This window comes from Takifugu rubripes, chromosome 15 (assembly GCF_901000725.2).
Source record: "Takifugu rubripes chromosome 15, fTakRub1.2, whole genome shotgun sequence".
In the NCBI taxonomy this organism is placed as follows: domain Eukaryota; kingdom Metazoa; phylum Chordata; class Actinopteri; order Tetraodontiformes; family Tetraodontidae; genus Takifugu; species Takifugu rubripes.
Window position 1 is genome coordinate 9,996,458 of NC_042299.1, and position 23,867 is coordinate 10,020,324.

Here is a 23,867-nt window from a genome sequence, read left to right on the forward strand (position 1 = left end):
GATCGAAATTAAGGGTGCTGGATCAAAGACTTCAAATTTATCAGGCGCCTGAATACTCACCCCCAGGGGTCAGTCCCATTAGTGCAGGTAGCCAACATGTCTAGCTCAGCCTCGGCTATGTCGTGTTAGCTTGCTACTAGCATTGTAGACGAATATTTGATTGAATGTCCGTGTGCTTGTCACACTTGGTTACAATAGTTGAGGCTGACATGAGGGAAAAAAGGGAAAAAATGTAGAAAAAACCCTCGTTATATTGCCGGTTTACGGACAGGTTACAGGTTTCAGTTTTGCTTTGTTTTGGAGCAAATTTTGAGTTGCAAATGGCACAAAATTAACATCCAAATGTTTAAAGTGTTTTGCTAACTTAGTTTGCATTTAGCTGAATTGGGATTTTGCACAAATGGGAAGGATGTTAATTACAAAGTATTTGACTGGGTGAGGTGGAACGCTGATAGTCCCCCTCACACTGCATTGCTACTAACCGGTAACTACCGATAATAGTGTGGAATTTCATAGACCTAATGCTAATGCTTACCCTCCTCCTTACCCTAACCCTCACAACTAAATGCCTAAATTCCCACTTAGACTCACAAACAAGCAAACACAAAGCTGCGAAACCATTTAAAAGTTGCCTAATGATGCTAATTGTGTCTCTAATGCTCTCTCATTAGTTTTATTTATCGGGGTCTGCATCTTGGCCCTATTAGCCACAGCCAACATTAGCCTCCGTTTGAAACAGCGATCCTCAACACCCCTTTATCACAGTCTGCTGAGACAAAGACAGATTCTCTCACAGATGAGACGTTTGCTCCGCTACTCAACGCGAAATATAGATTTCTTGGAATTTTTGGAATTTCTGGAACAGGATGAAGTGCCGATACTCTGAATGTTTTCGCTCTGATGTGCAATAACGGAGCGGCGCTTTGATTTTCAGCCAGCGTCTGAACACATTTGGCAGCCGCCACTGATCCGGCGTCCGCTCTCGTACCTGTCTATACGATGCTAACGCCTGGCTCCGTGCCTGCCGGCGGTGACAGCCTAGATCGTCCATCTCTCCCTCTCGCTTATCTCTCTTATTAGCATCTGTCGAGTGATCGTCCAGAGCGACGCCGCCGCAACAGCTGTTTGAGTGTGAACTGGAAGCAGTGACGGGTGCGGGCCCGACCTCCATCCGGAGCGCTTGAAGAGGACAGAAGTGGTGTTCATGACCGATAAAATACATAAAGATGTCTGGAAAACATCCCAGAGGAGGATCAATGATGAGGGCTTTATTCATCACCCAAACAGACGTCCCTCCGGTGGACAGCAGGGACGTCTGCTAGGACCCTTCTTGTTTCCAACACACGGTGGAAAGGTGGACACACATTTTTGTCAGGGATAAACAACATAAATGTGGCTGAAGGTTATAAAAGACACCATTTCAGGTGCCCCTCCCCTCTACTTCCTGCTCACCGTTTGGGTCCTCATGCAGCATGGTTCCCTCTTCACTCGCGCTTTAAGCTCATTTCTGTGCAAAATAGCCGAAATTAACTGGGAGATTACACGGAGACAGTAGCCCCGGGGTTTGACTGAAGAGTATATTTCCTATTATCTCCTCGTGTCACACTTTTGTGCCTCACACAGGCATTTTTCCCTCTTTTGAACGAAGGCACCTCGCTGATTGAGCTCATTTAGCAGCATATTAATTCTGAACAGGACCACCTACAAGAACCCGTCTCGCTCCTTGTTTCCTTTGTTTTCCCGGAATAATTATCCCACACGGCACATCTCTCCTCGACATCTCGCCTTCTTTCCTCTTCACGTCTTGATTCATTCCTTGACCGACCCCTCAGTTAACCGCATTAGCATGTATAGCTCACGCTGGAGAAAATCAATGTAGTTGTTTGGAGAACGTGAAGCTGAGCCGGGGTTCACTCCTTTACTTTCACGCGCACGGGCTTCAGCTGATAACGAGGAGACGCAACCGCTCCCGTTGGTTCTTCAGCTATTTTGGGGTTTGGACACCAACCCAAGTGCTCCAGGGGTCCATCAGGTCTGACCTGATGAGGAAGAGTGGTTTGATGTAGCGAAGAGGAGCAGCCTGGCTTAACTGCTGCTGCTTTGGGCCATTATGGATTCATCGCTGATTGTTTCCTCTTCACCTCCATGCTCGTCGCCCCCTCTCGCACCGGCCTGACAGCTCAGGCTCATGCGCTCGCACGCTTTTACAGCTCATCTGTGACCAAGAATTATCGGAGACGCCATTACCGTGGCGTCAGTGTTGCATTTTTACCGCACTTTGTTCCGTCTTTTCCTCCGACAGCGTTGTTCTAAAGGGCTGCAGAGGGGATTTCCCACGTCTGCGTCCTCTCTGTGTGTTTGGTACATCCAAATCCAGCAGCAGCAAAGGTGGAACGCGCTGCCTTTAAACGATTGCGTCAGTGCGGCTCAATAAAAATGACCAAACCAAAGAGGAAGAACTCGAACACCTTCTTTAAAACCAACGCTAATCAAACGTAATCGCCTCCACTTTAACTCCACACCTCCCCATTAGTCCGGGCTGGTTACGTTTCTTTTACACTATAAAAAAAACCTCACGAGAACCTGAATTATTCTGTTTTCTGGAACACTCGAGCACCCTCCTCCCCTGCTGCCGGATTTCCCATAATTCCTTCTGATGAAATGATTTCCTTGACCCGAGCGGCCGTTGTTTTATATCTGGTGGTTGGGCCATAAAGCAGAGCTCTGACAGGGAGTTAGATCTGGACGGTCCGTCACCGTCGAACCGCTACGGGCGTTTTAATTAACGTGCTCTTCGGGAGGATGTTACCGCTAACAGGCTAACAATAGATGCTGCCAGACCGGCACACTGCATCACGATGCATGTGGCGTAAATGGGATAAATTTATCATGATTTCATACCCATAATGTCTTAATGGCCGTAAACCAGCCATCAGTATAGCATGCTAACTAGTTTAGCTGCTGCTCATTCTCACACCTGCATTCCACCAGCATTAGGCGTTATTATTAAAGGTCAAAAGGTCAACTTGTCAGTCAATATCCTTCCTCTGGTTCTACAGCTCCGAGCCACCTGTTGCCTTCTTTCTCTCTGTGCTCTTGTTTCAGAAAGACTTTATCCTCTGGCGCAGCGGCGTTGCCTCATCTGTAATAAACTTTAGATAAAAACCTTCACTTGTGCGCGCGCCTGTATCACCGGCGGCGGTTGTTTCACCAGGTGTCAGCACGCGCATCAGGTCGAACAGGTTTAAGGCGATGTGAGTTTTGCCTGACATCATTTCCTCAGATGTAAACAAAACAGGAAAACAAAACAAAACAAGCTTGTCATAACTGTCATGAACGCACATTGAAATCGAAAGTGGACCTGTGCTAAGCTAAGGTCGCTAAGACGTTTGAAACTGTTTGATGGGTAAATTTCTATTTATACCTGCAGCGCTCTAACCCCTCCCCCTCCCCTAGCCCCTCCCCTAACCCCTCCCCCTCCTCCAACCATCTTGTCAGTGAATGGCTGGACCGTGGTTCGTTGTGTTCTGCGCCCCCTGGTGTTTTTTGACGGTTACGACCCCCCTGTTGTCTCTAAAGACCCGGCCTTGTTCATGGTGCATTCGGGGAGCGGGACATTGGTGACGCCAACATTTCCAGGCAAAAATTAAATCACGTCAGACCACATCGTGAGTTTAAACCTGACTCAGCTAATGCTCTAGTTTTGCTCACGCTCATTTTAAACATCTTACAAATTCTTTCTGATATTGAGCAGAAATCTTTTAATCATTCTGAAAGTTTTGGGGCAAGTGAGCGGCCAGGAACTTGCTGGGTTCTCAGCAGTAATTCCCATATCTATGAATTAGTCATTAATCAGTGAATTGGTCAGAAATGATCAGTAATCAGGCTTTTTATTGAAGCGATGCTAACAGGGAAACGCAGGGAAACGATGCGGAGGAATCATCCCCATTCTGCGCTTTCAACATGGAAAAAAATGGTTCATGTTTTATCAGATTTAATGAAGACTCCTCTTCTGGCTCCTCCGTCTTTGCTCCAAGGGCCCCGAGGCTGAAACGTCTCCCAAAACGCAGGAATCCTGTCTGCTAAATTAATGCAAAGGAGCTATAGTTAAAAATACACTGACACCCGCTAAACAGGCTGCTTATCAGAGGCCTGCTGCCGCTGATCAAAGAGGCACAACTGCTCCGAGATTTACGATGTCTGATAGGCAGACGGGGGAGACGAGGGGATGCAAAAGAACGTCAGCAGGATTGATGGCAGGAAGAGGAGGCGCAGAGGCGAAATGAGACAGCGATGAAACACTCAGATCCAAGAAGGCAGACAGAGTCAAACTCCTGCTTTCTTTTTTTGTGGGCGGGGGGATCAGTTTGATGGATAGAATAACTCCCTAATGTAGGGGAAGGATTCAGATGAGGAAGAACAGAAGACAGAGGCTGATAGAGTGGAAAAAACAACAGAATAAAAGAGCGGCGCATGGGGACAAGGGTCGTAAAGAAGACTTAAATGGCAGGCAGGAGCGAATATGTAGGACAAATTAAAACACCAGAGCTGTAATCTGCTGCCGTGTGTGTGTGTGTGTGTGTGTGTGTGTGTGTGTGTGTGTGACGGGGAGGGGCAGGAGTATCTCTGATGTCTTGTTCTTGAAGACCTCAAACGATTGCTTTTTCTCCTCCAAATAAAGAATCCTGCAGTACCCTCATTCTGATGCTTGCGTATTAGGTGTTTTGTATGTGTTTGTTATTACTTTTTTAATGGATCGGGTTTGGGTTTCTATAACTTGGTCCAAACACCCTGGAAATGAGACGCAGAAATCAACGTTTTAATGCAAAAAGATCCTAAAGAGTGAATAGCTAAAAGTTCTTTTTGCCTACCTGCCCTCTCTCAGAGCACCGGGGTTGCCAGCGAAGCCTCTTTTCTGTCTTCTGCAGCCAGAAAAGAGGCAGTGAAGCAGAAGATGAAGACGAGGACAAGTTTAGTTCTTTGTCAACCCCGGGACACAAACACAGTCGAATCAGGATGAAAGAGAAAGAAAATCATAATAAAACCTGAACAAAGGACACGCGGGACGGCTTCTGGGACGCTTTGGCCTACAAGGGATAAAAAGAGCCACGCTGTATTCCTGCAGACAACATGGTAGCCAGCGGGTTGTGGGTTTGATTCCAGGTCCTTACCAGGCTCCACATGCGCACCCACATGTGTTATTGTTCTTCAGCATCCAGCTCTCCATTTATATTTTCCATTTTCCTTCTCCCACACACACTGCGATCAATCAGGACTGATTAAAAAGCCACACACACACACACACACACACACACACACACACACACACACACCGGCTACATGAGACCGGCCTGGTCAAGGGCACCTTAATGTACATTGATTGAATCGAAGGCAGAGGGATACTAATTTACTCCCCTTCAGGTGTTTTCCCAACATGGAAGTTGGTGCTGTTGGATCGCATCACTTTTCTCTTCATAACTGAGCTGCCACCTCTCTCCTGGGACGCTGCTGGACATCACCTTTGACCTCTGGCATTAAAGAGGAAGCAGGTGGAGACAGGAGCGTGACCTTTGGCCTTGACCTGAGCACAGACCAGCAAACTGTGAGGACTCGACGGAGCGTCCTCTGGCTTCCATCCCCTGACTTCCTGTTTCTGTTGCTCTGAAAAGCTCCTCCAGGATGGAATTATGAGCTGAGACCTCCTCATTGTGCGCGTCACGCTGTCACCCGGGAACGCCTTTGTGTGTTTTGGATCAAGATCCTCTTAGAATTTTTAGCTTTTAGCGTTAATTTAGGAGCTTTTCTGATCCGTGCCGCCTCACACACCTTCAAAAACACCTTGTTGCTGCTATCTTCCCCCTCATCAGATGAAGCTTTTTATTTAGATCTCATTTCCTGATGTCTCTTACATGGACCAACTCGGAATAACTTTCCCCAAACAACATCCAAGTCGGCTTTTCTTATCTGCTTTGATTCATGCAGCACTTCGCGCTGGATAGAGGCTCTTTAAGAAAAGGGGCTTCCTTTGTCAAACCTTCCAGATTTCCCAGTCTCCTCTCCGCTGCTGATACGCCACCAGAAAAAAAAGGTTCACCTCGGTTCACTTTCTGCAGTTTTCCACATCCAGTTTGTTCAAAGCGCAAAAGAAAAAGGGCTATTTTAGCAAGGAGGCGCTGCGGGGAATTAAGGGCTCCGCAATGCTGCAGAATTGTGCTCAGCAGAAATTATATCTCCTCTGAAAAATCTTGATTGCTTCAGCCACTTTTAAAGCGTTTCACTTCGAAACGTGTGGTGATTTAGGCGATTTGCCAGAATGAGCGCTAACCAGCAGGTAAGGCACTTCCCTGTAATGTTATGAGCTTCTTTGTTGGGGAATAGTGAGACTAATCCTCTTTCTAGCAGCTCCGTGCGCGGGGCTTCGAGTGCGTGTTTCTGAACAGGTAACGTTTCATTAAAAGTCCTGTCGTCTGTCAGGAAACTACTGCTAACCTTTCCGAGTGAATGTGTCACATGTCCCCCCACATTAACCATCATTCCATTTATTTCAATGAAATTAAGGTGATATTATAAAATCAACTCTTTGCTCCATGTAACGTTGGAAATAAGCAGCCATTGCGCGTCGCACCTGGGAGTCACGTGGTATCAGGCGTCCATTGGAGGCGTCATTACTGGGCGCGCACCGCCCCCTTGTGGCCAACCTGTGAACATCCCGTCAGTGAGGCCACTTTTCTGTCTCCTGATCGGTGACTAAAAAAGCCAGGAACTACTTTTGTACACAACTTGTGCTTTATTGGCAAAAACAGGATTGTACAGCTTCTACTGCTGATGGCAAAAACAACATTGATCCGCGGGCAGCTCGCCGCCTTCGCTGCTACGACACCAGAAACAGTGCAAGTGGCGTCTTCTGTTCAGAGTGCACTTGAAATACGCACAAGTATCACCAACAGGCGGAGGAGAGCGCGGCGATTGTGGCAGTGGAACAGAAGGCATGAGACAGAAACGGGTCAGGATTCCTGACTGGGAGGGGAAACGGACCAGGCGTCCATGTGTGGATGTCATCAAAAGAAAGGTTAGAAACTGGTCTAAAGACTTCATCGAAGTCACTTTTTTTTTCCAAACAAAAAAGAGAATTTATAATTCGTGCCACAAATTCTGCACAGCAAAATCAGAGGACAGCGAGAAAAAGGGATAAATATGGATGAAATTGGACCGGAACCATCCGATTTTGTTTCTATCGCGGCGCATTCAGCCCTGACCTACGAACAGCGTTTCTCATTGAAATGGCTTGAGTGAAACTCCCAGACGTGACACGCATCCGACATGAAGTGCAGAATAACCAGCCCGTGTTTAAGATTTACGTACGTTCAGTGAAGGCATCGGGCGTGTTTAGCGTCTCCTTTAACATCTTTAAGAATAAAATCGATATGCTCATTGTACATTGCTGTATTATCACTTATAAAGCAATAAAGTGCCAGTAATCAGGCATCAAATCACAGTCTGGGTTACATGGACCTGTAACTTCTATCACTATCAAGAGCAAATTTATGATTTCAGTCTGAGCCTCCAACAGGATGCAGACAGAAGACCCCGAACAGTGAGGAACAAATATACCGAAGCCCTAGTTATTAAGACAGAACATCTAAATAATACAGTAAATCAGAATAACATAAGCCCAGAGTAAAGATTAATTCTACACCCCAAAAACTCCTGATTTCCAGTTAGTCTGTAAAGCAACAACGTCTGTGAGCGACTGTCGGGGCAGGAAGGTCGACAGCTTCTCTGAGGGTCTCCACACCCGTTCTCCAGCAGGAATCAGAAGATATAGTCTCTGGTCATCTTCAGGGACGGCATGGCCTCGTTGACGTTCTGGTCCAGGCGGTGGTACTCCACCGTGTTCCGGGAACACAGACCATCTTTCCAGCGCCGGCTCTGGGCCAGGAGGAAGATCTAAAGGGAAGCAGAAGAATGAGTGAAATCGAAGAGATGAACGCAACCGTGGCGACAGAGACAAATGGCCCCGAGTGCACCCTCTCAGCTGCGTCAGGACACACCTTCCTCTTGTTGTGGTAGGTGATGTAAACGATGGCCACCAGGAAAGCCAGGATGACCAGATGAAAGAAGAAGTGGGAGTCCTCGTCCTCCGAGCTGTAGCTGTTCTTGTAGCGATTGAAGTCCAGCCCGTCGGGCTCCGGCAGCCTGTTCTTGCTCTGGTCTTTGCTCTCTGCGTTGGACATGTATGTGGCGTCTGTATCAAACGCGTCGTCGTAGTCGTTGTCGTCCTCTCCGTAGTCCAGGTTAATGGGGGACTCCTGGCCGTTGTCGGAGGTGGTCAGCAGGTCCGGGTCGGTGTACTGTACGGTGGATGGGATCAGCGCGTTGGCTGGTTCGGAGGCCAAATCTGACGTTTCCTTCTCCTCCGGTGGGGGGTTATCTGGTTCTTCTGGGTCTGGGGGAGGTTCGGAGGGGGTCTTCGGAGAGGAGGCTGCACTGGTTCCAGACACAGCGGGTTGGTTTATTGTCACGCCCGGTTCCTCACCTGGTTTGCCGTCATCATCGGAGCCTTTTGGCTCTTTCGCTTCCACCGTTGTTGCTGTCTTATCCGCATCAATGATTTCATTCTGAAGCGTTTCATTTTCTGCTACTTTTATTGTGGGGGACACCACTGCCTCGACTTCCTTGGCAGTTGCCGCGGCAGCCTCGTCAGGCTTCTTGACCTCCGGCGCAGTTGTGACCCGCTCAGGTGTGGAATCTGCTGGAGGTGTGGCTTCCCCGCTCTTGGGGGTATCATTCTGAGACGAGACGCTCTGCACAGTTTGGCCTGTCAAAGTGAAAAAGAAAGCACCAAGGTTATAAGATAAGGTTCAATAAAACGTTGATAAGCAAGAAAACCATTAACCCACCTCCTTCTGTGCACCTGTTTATACCTGAGAGCTCAAATTCAGTATTTTCTTGGATTCAACAGCACTAAATGCTTTCAAAATGGCCTCGTATTCGCGTTCAAGTTTAGATTCCCTAAGAAAAATACCATCTGTCCAGGCTAAACAGAAAACCACGGATTCTCTGCCATCTTTTTAGGACTCTTTTCCCGACGCTGTTGTTGCTCCTGTACGGGCAGCCTGCTGGACCAACAGGGCCCGACATTATTCCACCTGAGGGCCGATGGCAAGAGCTGCTGGGGCTGGACGGGAGCAGAAGAAAGGGCCCATTCATGGGTGCAGGCCGGGGCAAGCATCAAGAACAGGCTCACAAGAGACCTTTGTGACACCAGCCGTTAATAAACGACGGTTGAACACACCCTGAACGTGACTCAGGTTACAAAGACACAGTAAAAGGGCACAATTTCGACAGGCAAGGCTTGGAAAACCCCTCCTGTATATCTGGAGACTACCATAAACCACCCCTGGCCCGCAGGCCAGCACCAGGACACCCAGTTTTAACCCAGTTGGGCCATAAGAGACGGTTCATTGCCACTAAACACATTTTTAAGTGACTGTTTATATTCCTTAGTTTGTGTTGCTGGTTGTTCTAAGTCCGGAAACTTCATCTGAGCAGGGAATCGCGCGGATTTACAACTTATGACGAGTTTGTTCAAACCAAAGAGGCGGATCAAGCGAAACTCTACTGTCCCCGCATCAGTCGGTGAACACACTAGGTTATTTTGGTCTGTCTGGGACACAGAACGACCCGCGTCGTCAGGCGTTCTTCCCTTGACGCCGATTGCTAGGCTAACGTTAGCAACAGAGCTAGGACTCGCTAGCCAGCGGGCCGGCTAACACACCGCGTCCGACGCGTTAAGAATGTTAAGAGTGACATACCTCCGCTTTGGGTGTTCACGGGAGCCGACAGGCAGCGGCCCACTAACAGCTGGAGGAAAAGAACCGCAGAAAGAGCGCAAATACTTCGGCTGCTTCGTCCCATTTTCCCACACGTCGCCATGTTGTTGCGTACCTGGGAGGGGCGTGGCTTCGCGTGCGGCGTCATGCGTCACGAGCGTCACGAGCGTCCCTCGGTCACGAGAGGTCACGCTCCAGATAGTTATGAAAACCGTTTAAGTAGCAAAACGTCGCATAGAATATTAGGTGTTGCTTTATGACGTCGTGAGCCGGAAGAAGCCAGAGGAGACGCTGGTTCAAGGTGTTGTTTATTTAAATTTTCACAATAACAATACTCTCAAGGACACTAAGCATCACTCCTGTAACCATTGGTGGAAGACTACCCTTTCCTGTCCTCTGCACATCTTCAATCCCTTTTTCTCAGTTCTGCCACTGGCTCTCCTCCCGCGCACCAAAGAGGTCTCCAACGCCATCGTTTGCTCCCAAGAACCGACACGCCGCTGCTTTTCGTAAGACTTCACGGGTGGATTTAAGAACGCACAACATTAGCTTTGCTAAATGTAACAAAAGACACAATTCGCACAGACACAGACAAGTGAGACGTGAAACACGGAATGTACACGCTGGGTCGGGGTGTCTTTGGGCTACCGTCAGCCGGCACCTTCCCGCTGTATATTATCCCGACAGATTCTAAAGATCTCTGTTGCAGGAGTATGAAAATAAAACCGCTACTTCTTTACAGTTTGATTTGAGTGGAGTGCTGAAGCTGGTGCGACCCGACGGCACCCTGTAGTGGTGAGACTACTCATCCGGCCCCTCGGGGGGTTCATATCCGCCATCTTTAAAATAGAGACAAATTAAAGCATCGTGTACGATTGTTCCCAACATGAATGCACCAAAAGCAACCGTTCCCTTGCAGGCTCCATAATTTAAGATAAATCCATAGACTCCAAAATATGTTCCCATAGTTAAAAGTGGTTGCTCATTATACCTTCCAAAGGGAACAGAGGTGCGAGAGCTAGACTAAGTATTAAATATTTGGCTGGGGAATGTGAGTGTGTGTGTGTGTGGGGGGACTGGGAGGGTGTGTTCCTATTCTCTATGCCTGGAACTCCAGGCCGAGGCCGATCTTGTGGCCGCCGGCGTTGATGTTCTTGCCGTCGAGGAGAGCGGACAGAGTCAGCTTGATTCCTGCAGGAAGGCACATGTCAGGATCGGGACAGCCGTCACGTCTTCAACGAGGACTCGTTATTGTCGATCTTTAACGTGCACACGAAGGACTCACCTGGCTTGAGAGTCTGAGTGTAGCCCAGGCCCACCAGGCTGGAGTTGTTCACCTTGGCCTGAACGAAGATGATCCACAGATTCATTAATCGTCCATTTTCAGTGAGGACGGCTCAAATTACCGCCGTTTTAATTGCTTCCGCACACGTTAAACTTACGGAGAAGGACGCATCGGGATCAATCTGGTACTTGGCGGCGATGCCAAAGCGGGTGTTGCTGTTTCCAGCGGTCCACGCCAGGTTGACAGCCGTCTCCAGCTGCTCGTTGACCTTCTGGTAGATGGAACCGCCGAACTCGGTACCGTCGTTTCTGAGGGAAAAACAGGACATTTCCACTGTGAAGGTGGCAGAAACATGAACCGGAGCTTGTGGCTGAGCTGGGTTCACCAAGGGTAGGTCCTGACTGACCGTCCCCCCCCGACCCCTGCCTCCCCTCTCCAGCTGTAGGCTCCCCGCTAACCCTGACCACAGCTCCCCTCTGCTAGCGTCTGACTCCATCTGGATCTCACAGCTGCTTGGCCGTGTCTGCCAACCACTCCAACCTCGCCTACGTTAGGCTAAATCCAATCACCTGCATGTAAAAATAACAGCCAGGCACCTGTGCGCCTGGCTGCCTGTCAAAGGCCAGCGAGTTATTCAGCCGGCCAAGGTCGCGCTAACGATTTAAAGGCTTCCGTCTGTGCCTGGCCGGGAAGACACTCTACTTTCACTCCGTCCTAGACTTTTCCATCACGTTTTAGGTGGCAGCGTCTCCAGAACGAGCTCAGCCTCCGTCTGTGTACGTACACGTTCGTGTGCAGCTGGAACTCGTCCGTCTTGTACCCCACGGCGAAGTTGCTCTGAGTGACCCTGTTCCTGCCGGCCTCGAAGGTCATCTGGTACCCGGCCAGCCAGCCCTCGTAGCCCACCACGGCGGCTCCGTGGATGGCCGTGCCGTTGATGTCGTAGTTGACGTCGCAGCCCAGGTTGAGGTGGTCGCACTTGTAGGCCGTCTTGATCTTGCCGCTCTTCTTGCTGGGGGGCGGTTGATAGTCAGTAAAGGTCTGATGGTGGACCAGCGAATCCATCTAAATCTGTTCTTACCCAGTGTTTGGAGAGAAGGAGGAATCGAAGGTCAGCTTCAGCCCCTTGGTCAACTGAACACGAGGGGGAAAAAAGGAGAAACGATTACAACCACTTTGTCAAACTAAACTTCCAGGCTGCAGAAGAATCCCGGAGAAATCCAAAGAAATGAAATCCGCCCCCCTACCTGGTCTTCCAGGGTGATCTCGGTCCCCAGGGTGTTGTCGGTGTTCCACTTTTCCGTGAAGGTGAGTCCATGCTCCGCCCACTTGTACTTAGTCTCCAGGGATCCGGACACCTTACTGGTCTCGGTGTTGGCAGAGCCCGTGCTGGTGAACTCCTGCGGGTGACAGATGCGGGTGAGAGACGGCCCATTCAGGTAACCACGGTAACACGTTAAAGAGCAGCTAAAGCAGGAATGCGTCCCCGGGCAGCAGCAGATGTCCTGGCAGGGCTTTAGGGGATCAGAACCCACCTCCTAATGATCAGCCGGGCGTCTCTTAAGACATGACGGCTGTAGTCCCACATGACAGTGACGCCTGTCAACAACTCACCAGGCCGTTCTCAGACTTTGTCTTCAAGTCCAGCTTGATCAGCCCAAAACCTAAAAAAACAGAATCATTATTACAACGAAAACGTGACAGATAAATGTGCTATTTAGGCCCTTTCTGATCCAAAGCAAACTTCCCGTTCATGTGCAGTGAGGGGCAGAATTAACTAGAATTAGTTAGTTACTAGAATCAGAATGAACTCAGACAGTTGAGGCTAAATCGTAGCATCTCTGCGGCACATCAGGACTTCAGCTGACGTCTGAATGAACCAGGCATCAGCTGGCAGCGCTTGTATGTCCACAAACATGACATTCAGTCTAACGACAAGCTCAGCAGTGTCCAGCTCTGGAGCGCAGACTTTTATTGGGTTTTAGAGGGAACACTGTGTCCTTTGTAGGTTTGCACGGGCTTTGGGAGCACGCGATGCATTAAATCCTGCAAAATATGATCAGGATCGCTCCGTTTCCCAACACAACAAAGGCAACAATAGAGGGAGCCCCCTAACGCAATAAAATCTATAGAAACACCCGATTTGAAGGCTTTAAGGTGGAGTTCACGCTGCTGTTTCTCTGTTATGCAGCGCCAGTCACAGTCCTGATATATCCCGCTGTTTATTGCTTACCGTATCCTTTGTTAAAGACATCCTTGGCTGACTTTCCAAGGTCAATATAGGTGGGAGGTACAGCCATGATCTGCATATAGAAACAGGGATGATCATGGTACAAAATACAAGAAATCTAAATCCGTCTTACATTATAGGGTTTGGTTTTTTCCCCCACAGATAAAACACTCAGTAAAAGAGGCAGAATAGTGATCTAATAATATGCAACAGATGGACGCCGCGGAGTTAGAACTCTAACAGGATACGTGCATTTCTTTATCTTTTATTTGCCTGTTGGGAAAGTCAGATTTCATCATCCGAATAAAGAAAATGTGCCACTTTTCAACATCCCGGCAGTTGTCAAACAGTTTGCAGGAGATAGAGAAGGAATTTAAACAGTTTGCTGGGGGAATAATGGCATCGGGGCTTTACATTCCCAAACGCCTGCGGCGCCGTTGCAAAACACTAACACTGTAAGTTAAAGGAATAAAGGAAGTTTTATCACATTAAACATAAAGTGAGTTAAAGGGGAGCCTCATTTAACATGACCAACATCTCTGCTGCAGTGGAATCCTGTGCACAAGGTCCGGGAGGGTCCCCGCGTCCACGCTTGGGTCCTGTCAACCATGAGCAATGCACCCCGGGGCTGTCCTCTAACCCCAGCACTGGTGGGAGCATTGTGGCCGCAGCGCAGCACATGGGCAGGAAGTGGACTAATGTCCCCCATCTGCAGGACCTGTCCACCCACTCACAAATAGCACATCTGGGCGTTCATGTGCACATCAACACCTTCACTGAATGGACAGATCATGGCTGTTACCAAGAATGAAAGGTCAAATGACAAAGGGCATAGGAGTGGAACAGCCTAGGAGCTCTGGTCAATGAGATGTCCAGTGTTGGGGCGATTTTGTTGTTAATTTTGCTGAAAATGTGCAGCGATTCCAAAGCATGAATCGAATATTACACTTGATACCGCATCTGGAGTTCAACTCAATCGTTCTGCACCCACCTGGTTACGTCCCAGGTTCATTTGACAGCTTAAGGCAAGACATTTAATAAGACTTTGAAAATAAATTCCCTGCTGCAGGCCGCTAAAAGCAAACGGTTTGGTTTAGGAGGGCAGTGAAGGCAGCATCTCCCTGTCCTCACCGGCTAGCACATTAGCATTAGCACCTTATCAAGGTGGTCCCGGACAAGTGCCTCCTGCGAGGAACTTCGCTATCAGGGCATACTGACAGCTGACAAAAGCTCAAATTACCAACAAGGAAAGGCTGCATCATAGCCAAATTAATGTATCCGCGGCTTCGAGTAGAATGACCGAAGACCGGTCCCCGCAGTGTCGACCGCACCATCAGTTTAGCTGTTAAGCTAACAGCAGCTGTCTTAGATCAGAAGGCCTAACATCTCTGACTCCGGATAAAAATGCATTCTTTACACGGACACCACGAGCATCCTGGGGCCGGAGTCCACCGAGTTATAGCAGCAGCAGAATCGCGGGACAAGAACTTTATCGGGGTTGTAATACAGCCATAAATCCGTAACGTACCTCTGTGCTCCGGTCCTGACCGAGAAGGGGCTCGTCTACTGCACAAAGGGAGGAGAGATGACGGAGGTGGTGCGACGTCACGTAGGCACGAGCGGCCGTGCGGAAGCCGCGGGAAGCACGTGTCAGCTCCAAAGAGGCACAACTCAGCCGAGACAAGATAGTTCAACCAAATGTCAGATTTACGTCGTAAAACGAACGAAACGTTGGACCGGGCGCGAAAAACACGACCGACATAGATGCTGTGAAGTGGAATAAGCTTGTTTGTAGTTGTTATAAGTATTTATGTATTTGTAATGTTGTTATTGTGAGGAATATTTTGATGGATACTAAAATAATAATTACTGCGTATTTGTGAAAGATGAAAATCACAGAACAATGTTTTATTATTTAGACTAAAGTAATAATTGTACATAGTAATTATGTGTATATTGGGTTTTGTATAATGACACGTTTAATACGGTTAATATGCCTTATTCTTTGAACGAATTGGTTTTATTAAAATGCCATGTCAGAAGTGACATATTTTCTATGTTATAAATGCCGTCCGAAATTAATGAGCTAGTATTAATTACATATTAATGTACATGTGAACCCTTCCTGTCATTATGAGAAGATTCTCCATCATATTTCAATTGAACTAAATTAATCTTGAAGGTGAAATAAAATATTCTATATTCATTTCATTCCATGGATCTTTGAGTTCTAATTCTGTCAGCATTATTTCAAAAACATAACCATAATAATGTGATTTAAAAAAATAAAAAAAAGTCCTTCACTTATTGAACTTTTGTTTTTTCGTGTGTAATTTCACTAAAGAAAAATAAGTTATACAAGCTTTATTCGCGGGTTTAATGTGATAGTGAGATTTGTGTTTGCAGAGCAGTTTTTTTACGATTATTATCATGTTTTGTGTGCAGGATTTCACAGAAACAGCAGTGTGGTCGAGTTAAGGGCTCAGTGCCAAAACCTAAAGACTCTTCCTTCCTTCAGTGTCGTTTTTATTGTCTTTTCTTTGTATTTGGAGCAGGTTCAGCTATTTCCTGTCACTACACTAGCATATGCGGTTAATGTAAGGCAAAAAAAAAAAAAAAGTAAAGATAAAGATAAAGATAAAGTTTAAAACAAAATTAAAAAGTTTATTTTTTAATGTCTCTCATTCAGCCAGCAGGTGTCGCTGTTGATATCAGTCTTTGGAAAACGGGCGAAACTTCCAGAGAAAATCATTCATTTCACATTATGAGTTTCACTAAAATTGATTAGAAAATACTTTGAAAAAATCGAAAAGCGCTTGCGCAAGTTTAAATCTTGTTCATGCATTCTTTTTTAAATTTTATTAAATGGTATTTTTATTTGTGAGCCAAATTTATTGTTTTATGTAGTACGTTTTTTAACTAAAGGCATAAAATAAAGGATTTTGATAGTAGAATAAAGTTGCTTGTTCATCTTTTAAAATTGTTAAATTTAATACAGTAAAATGATTCATTACAGGTAAAACCATTTCTATGTTTTTTTTTCACATATCCAGATGTGTGTAGTTTCCTTTCTTACTCATTTTTTTGCAGCATTTCAGAGCTTCGGGCAAAACAAATAAAGATATGAAATAGCATTTGCTCACATCTTTGTGGAATGGGATTAACATTTCAGTTTATTAGATTAATTAAGAGAGAAAACCAGAGCCAGGAATAATCATTTCACCTGCTGGGAGGACTTGATAATGGAAGTTTACTTTCTAAAACTGAATATTAAATATGGATGAGTAACTGTTGGGGTGAGACCAGTTTAATGCTTAAAAGCTGTAGCAGGGTGGGATGTCTGCTCTTCAAATGATCAAAATCTTTCTTGCCTTGTGTATAAGGCAAAATCATTAAAACATGTTTAATGAATACAATTAAAATTAAAGATGGCAGAGTTGGGGAACATTAACAATTCAATTAAATCATTTAACAGCTTGATTCCCAACAAAATCATATTAAACTTAATTGTTTAGGAGGTTTGAATCTTTATTGTTCTTGGATCACAAGTGACATTTAATCCCACCCGTGTTTGTCCCTCGCTCGTCCTCTTCCCATGACGGACACTGTACGTGATCCCTACTGTAGCTCCGCCCCATCAAAGCATCAAAGGTTTAGAGCTTCAAAGACAGGTAAATGCTGGCATTCAAGCAACAGCGCAAGTCGCATCACCGAGACAACAGAAAAACGTGTTCCGAGCCGGCCGAGCATCGCCGAAGCCCTTAAAATAAAACACAAACAGATGTAATAATCTCGAACATACGAGGGAAATAAAGCAGTTTATCATGTTTCTGTTCTTAGCTGGTTCAAACAGGGTCCAGACTGCTCCATTTCCAATCAGGCTGGAACCACCCACCAGAGGGGAAACCTTCGCAGATGATTCCACCTCGCCGTCCTTTCATTGTTTTTAACAAACAAACTCATTTCACAGGAAAAACTGCAACACAATCTCCATCGTCCGGCCTGCTGATTGCAAGGATCCGTCAGTCTGTCTGTCTATTACAGAAGAGCAACTTGTTCCTGCACGGTGCTCTCCAACAGCACCGCAGGAGGAGAAATGTCTCATTTAGAATTTAAAAAAAGAACATTCGCTTGTCTGAAAATGTATAAACAAGCCTTTAGCTGTGACTTTGGCCTATTTGAGCTTAGTTTATCCCTGTTGTAGTTGCTCTGTGATCTCCTAAATCACAGTGGGACCGTCATCATCTTCATCATCTACATCACCACCCCCCCCCCCCAACGTCCCTTTAATAGCGCCACGCTGACGCTGACGCTCTCGCTCTCGCGTGCTCGCTCCCCTTCATGTGGGTCAGGTGACTGGAACAACGACAGCTCTGTCCTTCCTGTCTGAACTTTGACTGCGAGGTCGTGAGTGTGAGAAAACGTCGCCTGGCAGCTGTGGTCAGGGCGCCTGTGTTCCACGCCGTACCTGCAGCAGATGCAGCGATGGTTATCTCTGGCTCTTGGGGTCCAAGGAAGCTCGACTCGTAGCTCGAGTCGGTTAACAGCCGCGTTCTTGGCATCTGCCTGGCAGAGATGAGCTGATAGTCACTGTTGCTCAGGCAGCCACCTGCAGCTTCTTCTTCCTCTTCTGTGGAAACAATGGTGAAACCTCCGCCTCTGTAGCTGCTCTGTGATTAGCCTTTGTGTTGCATCACGGAAATCAACACAAAGGCTAATCCGTTAATGCTAAATCAGAATCAATCAGAATCAGAGTACTTTATTGATCCCTTTAGGGGGTGTCCATTAGGGAAATTAGCATCTCCCCAAAGAAACGTACAGCACTGTACAAAATTACCCACCACCATTACACAACATAAAAACCAATTAAAGATAATAAAAATAGAATAAAATAAGAAATAAAATAGAATAAATTAAATTAAACATTAAACATCTCCGTTAAAAAAAGAAACTTGCGCCGTTTTTCTATTTCTTCGTGTAACAGATGTCGGCAATTGTGCGCGGCGTTCGCCTTTCCACCGACCCCAGAACCTTTGACCCTGGTACGAGTTGAACCGGGAACCTTCCGGAGTCAGACGCGCTAACGTTTGGGGCCTTGATCCTGAACTCAGTATTGACATTTTTTTTTAAAAAATTAAATCCATAAAATGAAACAAACACCGGCTTAAACGTGTTACTGCGTTAGTGAACCCGCCCCTCTGACCCCTCTGACCCACAGCGCCACTTTGGTTAAACCCAAACAGAACCAGGCATTCAAACAACTGAAAACCAGTCCAAGTAAACTCAGTCATGGGGGGGGGGGGGGGTATTCTGCACCACATCTGCTGCTGATGATCACAATGTGAAACCGCATAAGTTTGGCACACAGAGGAGCGCCGCGGCCCTCCCAGCGCTTCACAACTACCAAACTGCCACGTGGAGCCTCCTCCGACTCACGGCGCCGGTGCGTGTGCGCTGAATACTAGGGCCCCGTAATCAACCCGTTCTCCACATTCTCTCCCCTCAGGTGCCTCGCCGACTTCAAAGGAGGCAAAGGATGGTGTGGTATCTTAGCACGGCATTCTATACTGTAAGAAAAAAAGTGCCCCGGGATACGCGTGGGGAGCCGCCGCACTAATCGATTTTGATGACTAGCATGTTCGCTAGCTGGCAGGTAGGGCTCTGGTTCTTTATGAGGTTCTGCCTGCGCCTGATTTACAACAGACACAGGATCAGATGTGATCGGGTGCCTGTGGAAACTTTCCTCCACTTTGTATTAAAAAAAAGTGTCACGTATTTGGGGTTTAATGAAGAAATCCTCATATCATCAAGCAAAATTTAACACAGTAGATGCGGCACAGACCGAATCAAAGGAAAACGTTCTGAATTTATCCCCAGAATATCAAACTAAAGTGACGTTCGTGAGCAAAGCACAAGAAAGTTTAGGGGTTCTTAATCAGCCGTGTGACTGGCGGGTCAATCACGCTTAAATGGTTCTTTACATTCTTTTTTATTTGTTTTTCTGATTTTTTGGGGGGGTGAGTGGGCTTCACTTTGTGGTCCCCAGCTGGTAAGAAGACATCTTCCACTGGGGCGGTTGATGGGTTCACAGGTTGTTCCGTGGTTGTGCAACTCCCTCTCGATGGATGTGCCCAGCGAGTCACAGAGCAGCTTCTGTAGATGTGAGGAACCCCAAGAGACGCCTGAAGACATCAGACGCTCTTCTTCTGCTGTCGGTTGAAGCTAAATGCCAGGCCCACCTCAGCGCTAACGTACACCCAGCCACACACAAGCACAAACGAGGTACATGAGGTCAGGCTCTTTGATCTGAGCGCTGCTAGAACATTGAGCTAGGTCTTAAAACGCATTATTGCCAGTGTAACTGATGCCGGGCTATAGGGCATTTTAGCATGTTTTTCTGTGTTTATCTTCTGTATTTTGGTGTCAGGTTTTAGTTGTGTGCACTGCTGTCCTGTTAGCACAGTCAGAGGTTTCTGGGCTTGTTTCCCTGTGTTTGTCCCAGTGCCTGTCGGGTTCTCCAGGTTCCTCCTAGTTCAAAAACACGAACATTAGCTTGAGTGGTGACTCTAAACCGCCCTTTGGTGTGAGTGAAGATGGATGGATGGATGGATGGATGGATGATATCCATATCTCAAACACCATCTCTGAACCAATGAAATCAACGACAGCTAACAGTTAGCATTATTCCAGCTCACACATTTTCTCCCTTAGCATAGAAGGTGGGGCTAAATGCTAAAGGCTAAAATGCTCACTGTGTGTTACAACAGGGTTTTTACATTTCTGTAGAGTAAACAATCTGTTGGTGGGCATCCGTCTGAAAACTGAGTCTCTCAAAATTACTACGTGCGCTTTGGAGTCTAAACAATGGATGGAGGCGCACACCATCGTTGTTTAGGAAAGTTGTGTTTTTCTCAGCCATGTTAAAATAAAATTGTGCCTTGATGTGATTTACAAAAGTGCAATCAGGGACATCAGGAAATATGGGAAATGTGAAAAATTCCCTCCATGGAAACTACCACATTTGTTGAAACGAGACATCTCTGGTCTCATTTGTATTGGCTAAGTTATTATATACTTACCTGATTTATACAAATACTGTGTGTCATATCCAACACATTAGCATGAGCATGATGCTAATTCTTATTGACTGTAATGAGCAAAAATAACAAGAACTTCTTTTTGTATCGTCTCTTTAAATAAAAAAAATCATATTTCCTCATCAAAAGTGAAAAACCCGTCCTTACAGAGCCTTGTGGAACATATGCATTTTATTATGACTTGTATTTACAGACAGCAACTCTAACAAAAACAGGTAAATCCCTCTTGTCAGTTGCTCTTCTCACACAACTGTCTGTCCGTAAAATTTTGTTTTAAAAAAAAAAATTCGTCAAACCTTCAACAGCTCCACATCACGTTCGGATTAGCGCCGCTCCAATCCAGAGCATCCATAATGCCGCTGTGTGTGTTTATAACAAGCATATGGTGCGAATGCGGCGTCTGTTGCATTTGCCCCTGTAATTTCCCCCAGTCGGGAAACCAGAACAAACTGGAATGTGTGGCACATTCGATCACTGTAAGTCATCATGGCCGCGACCTCGAGCGTGCTCTTTGACAGGGAGGAGGGTGTTTGTTCCATGAGTGATGGATGATATACGGTGTGAACTGTTCCGTTAGCATTTATTTCTCACACTGGCGTAAATCTGTTTCACAGCCGCGGCCTACGGGATCCCTCAGGGTCAGTCCTGGCCCGCGTCCTTTGTCGTTAACGCAGCGACACAAAGTAGAGTGCTTGCTCGCTCAGGTTGAGCATGAGCTCTGGCTGCTTCAGCGAATTGCAGTATATGGGGTGGGGGGGGGTCACCATGCACTGTTAGCATGTTTGCGTTGCAAGTGTCTGTACCAAAAATATACCACGTTAGCATTTTAAAGACGTCAAGAACAAAGGTTTCACATGCTGCTATGATAAAGAAAAAAGGCGAATGAAAAGGGGACAAACAACTTTGGCTCATCAAAACACAACTCATCTTAAAAATTAATAAAATCTGTTCGTGGACAATCCGCCAGCCAGACACGAGATTTACCGTCTCCAGTCGGATCGTGGCAGGAAGCGCGACGAGAAACTCCAGAATCGGATCGATCAAATCATTACCCAATGATCGGCAAATCATCCAATTATATCTCCAATCAAGTAAGAAGTGGAAGACGCAGGAAGCGTGAACCAGCAAAGCCCCAGTGGACTCCCAGTCTGTGTTCCCAGTTAAAAAACCATCAAAGCTTGTGGTTTGGAGACTAAAAAGTCAGTTCAAATGCAGCCACTTCCCGCAGCCTTTCAAGTGCTGCCAAGCATTTATTTGTTTTGGATTAATGTAATTAGCCCGCCCCTGTCCCAGCACCCCGCCGAACGGAGCCTTTTTGCAAACCTACAGTTCGTTAGCTAGCGCCACGAGCTAACGCCACGAGCTCGCTCTCTTCTGCGTCCTGCGGCTCAGGCGGGAGATCTTGGAAACCTTCCATCTTCGCTCGCTGCTTCTCCACCTTGATCCTCATGTCACACCTTCACCGGCAGCTCCAGCCTCCGACATTGACCCCCCCACCCCCACGCTAAGCTTTAGCGCTACGGTGCTTTTTTACTGGGCCTCCAGCGCTGACTCATTAAGGGTATTCAACCAATAACAGCGTCCCGGAGCCACGACTTCCGTGACCTCCTGCATTTATTCTTTTCTTCTTTTTTTGGAGTAAAACTTCGGTGTGAGTGTGTAATACAGCCACGCTCCAGTTGCACAGTCAGATGTTCCCTTCATTCAAGAGCAATGGAGGAAAGATCTGAGGAGCCCGGCCGATCAAACCCAGATGGGAGCGAAGGATGAATAATGTGCTGGCTGATGAAAATCTGACGGCAGCGTGCGGCTTTGCTCTGGAGCGGCCGGAGTATCATCAGATAGAACATTTATGTTTGATCGGCAGAACTCGTGCGAGCGTCCATGAAGAGTCAAACAAGGGTTTTATTCACGCCTGATGGCTGCTGGGCTCCTTCGCTGACTCCTGTGAGGGCCCCACCCCAGATTTACTTCCATTAGGCTCCTCAAGAGGTCAGTCTAAGTCTCCGAGCAGGCAGCAGAGGAGAGGAGGTCAAAGTTGGATCAGACCCGGGTCCAGAGCCAACATTCGCTTTTATGTGGGACTGGTGACGTTTCAGGACAGAGATGATCGAATGTTATTGTATTTAAAACTGGGGAAATGATTTTATTCAAACAAGGATGAAAGAAAACAGCTTTGAAAATGACGTGACGCTAAGATGATTAGCAAAATCTGAATTTAATCTATAAATAAATAGATATTTTGACATTTAAATGGGACTTTTTCCTCCCGGAATTGATAGAAAATTTAAAAAGAAATTATGGCATTGTAAAACTATAAAACTTAATTAAAACATTAATTAAAAAAAACAGAAAGCTTTTCCTCCTGGCTTTCTGCTGCTAACAGTTCCAGCTGCTACACTGATTTTTTGTTCTTATTTTTATTTAGTGAAATTTTAGTGTTGCTTTGTGACTGATGACGGCCTTGGAAAGAGAAACAAAGTTGACCTACAAGAATAAATAAAGTAACCTGAACCTTAACGGTTGGAAATGAGGATTTTAATTTCCTCCGGTGCTTTCAGATAAAGCTGCTTTGTGAAGTCTGGCGAGCGAAATACTCTCCATCTACAGTGACCTTGAGGATCGCAGCTTCGCTCCCCTTTATTCTTCAAAAGATTCTTTTTTATCCTGATTTGAGAACCGTTTCACTGTGCAAAAGTGGATGACTCAGTCTCCTGCACACATCCTCTGCTTTTGCAAGAATAGGCCTGTTTTGAAAGCTCAGAAGAAACAACCAGAACAGAGCTGGATCTCCTGGTTCTGTTTGATATCACAGCATCATATTTTCTTCAAACCAGCCTGCGGTCGGCTGCAAGGAAAAATGTGTCTGGTTGCGTCTGTGCAGTAACAAAGAGCCCAACATTAACTCAAAGCATGTAAATATGCACACTTTCACTGTTGTGACGTGGGTGTGTGTGCATGTGTGTTCATTTACATGCTATTGTGTACCAATAGCATTCTTCTATCAAAGTTAGGACATTTTTGTAAGGGACGCATTTTAGCTGGTCCTCATGTCTTCAAAGGGCTGTTCGAGGGTTGAGACTTAGTTTAAAAGGTTAGAGTTGGGTTAAGGTTAAGGTTTAAGTTAGGGTGACAGGCTGCAGAATATGTCATGGCTCTGCAAGTCCTCAGAAACATAGAAGTACATGTGTGTCACATACATGTTCATATATCTAGTGTACATATGTTTGCAGCTTTGGTGCGCACATGTCTACACACATGGATGCTAAGAGGGACGGACTCCCCGATCCCTGACTGCGCGAAATGGCACAGAAACACGTGCACACACGCGGGCTCACACACCCACTCCCCACCGAACCAAAACAATGATCCATCATGTGAATCCACATCCTTCTCCGGGCCACATCAGTCCCCTTTGCTGT

General features: G+C 46.5%; 2 protein-coding genes across 2 annotated transcripts; both read right to left on the reverse strand.

Moving 5' to 3' along the window:
- Positions 1 to 6,767: 6,767 nt before the first annotated feature.
- On the reverse strand, positions 6,768 to 9,985 carry c15h5orf15 (chromosome 15 C5orf15 homolog). The gene is made up of 3 exons (XM_003970974.3): positions 9,816 to 9,985; positions 8,052 to 8,818; positions 6,768 to 7,947 (listed from the first exon to the last, which is right to left on the reverse strand). Exons 1-3 carry the CDS (start codon positions 9,979 to 9,981, stop codon positions 7,813 to 7,815), a joined length of 1,068 nt encoding a protein of 355 aa, XP_003971023.3. The 5' UTR covers positions 9,982 to 9,985; the 3' UTR covers positions 6,768 to 7,812.
- A 139-nt stretch (positions 9,986 to 10,124) lies between these two features.
- Positions 10,125 to 14,994, reverse strand: vdac1 (voltage-dependent anion channel 1). The gene is made up of 9 exons (XM_003970975.3): positions 14,877 to 14,994; positions 13,352 to 13,421; positions 12,733 to 12,782; positions 12,366 to 12,518; positions 12,200 to 12,252; positions 11,903 to 12,130; positions 11,276 to 11,426; positions 11,119 to 11,176; positions 10,125 to 11,024 (listed from the first exon to the last, which is right to left on the reverse strand). The coding sequence occupies exons 2-9, from the start codon at positions 13,416 to 13,418 to the stop codon at positions 10,933 to 10,935; spliced, it is 852 nt and encodes a 283-aa protein (XP_003971024.1). The 5' UTR covers positions 13,419 to 13,421; positions 14,877 to 14,994; the 3' UTR covers positions 10,125 to 10,932.
- Between the last annotated feature and the right edge of the window lie 8,873 nt (positions 14,995 to 23,867).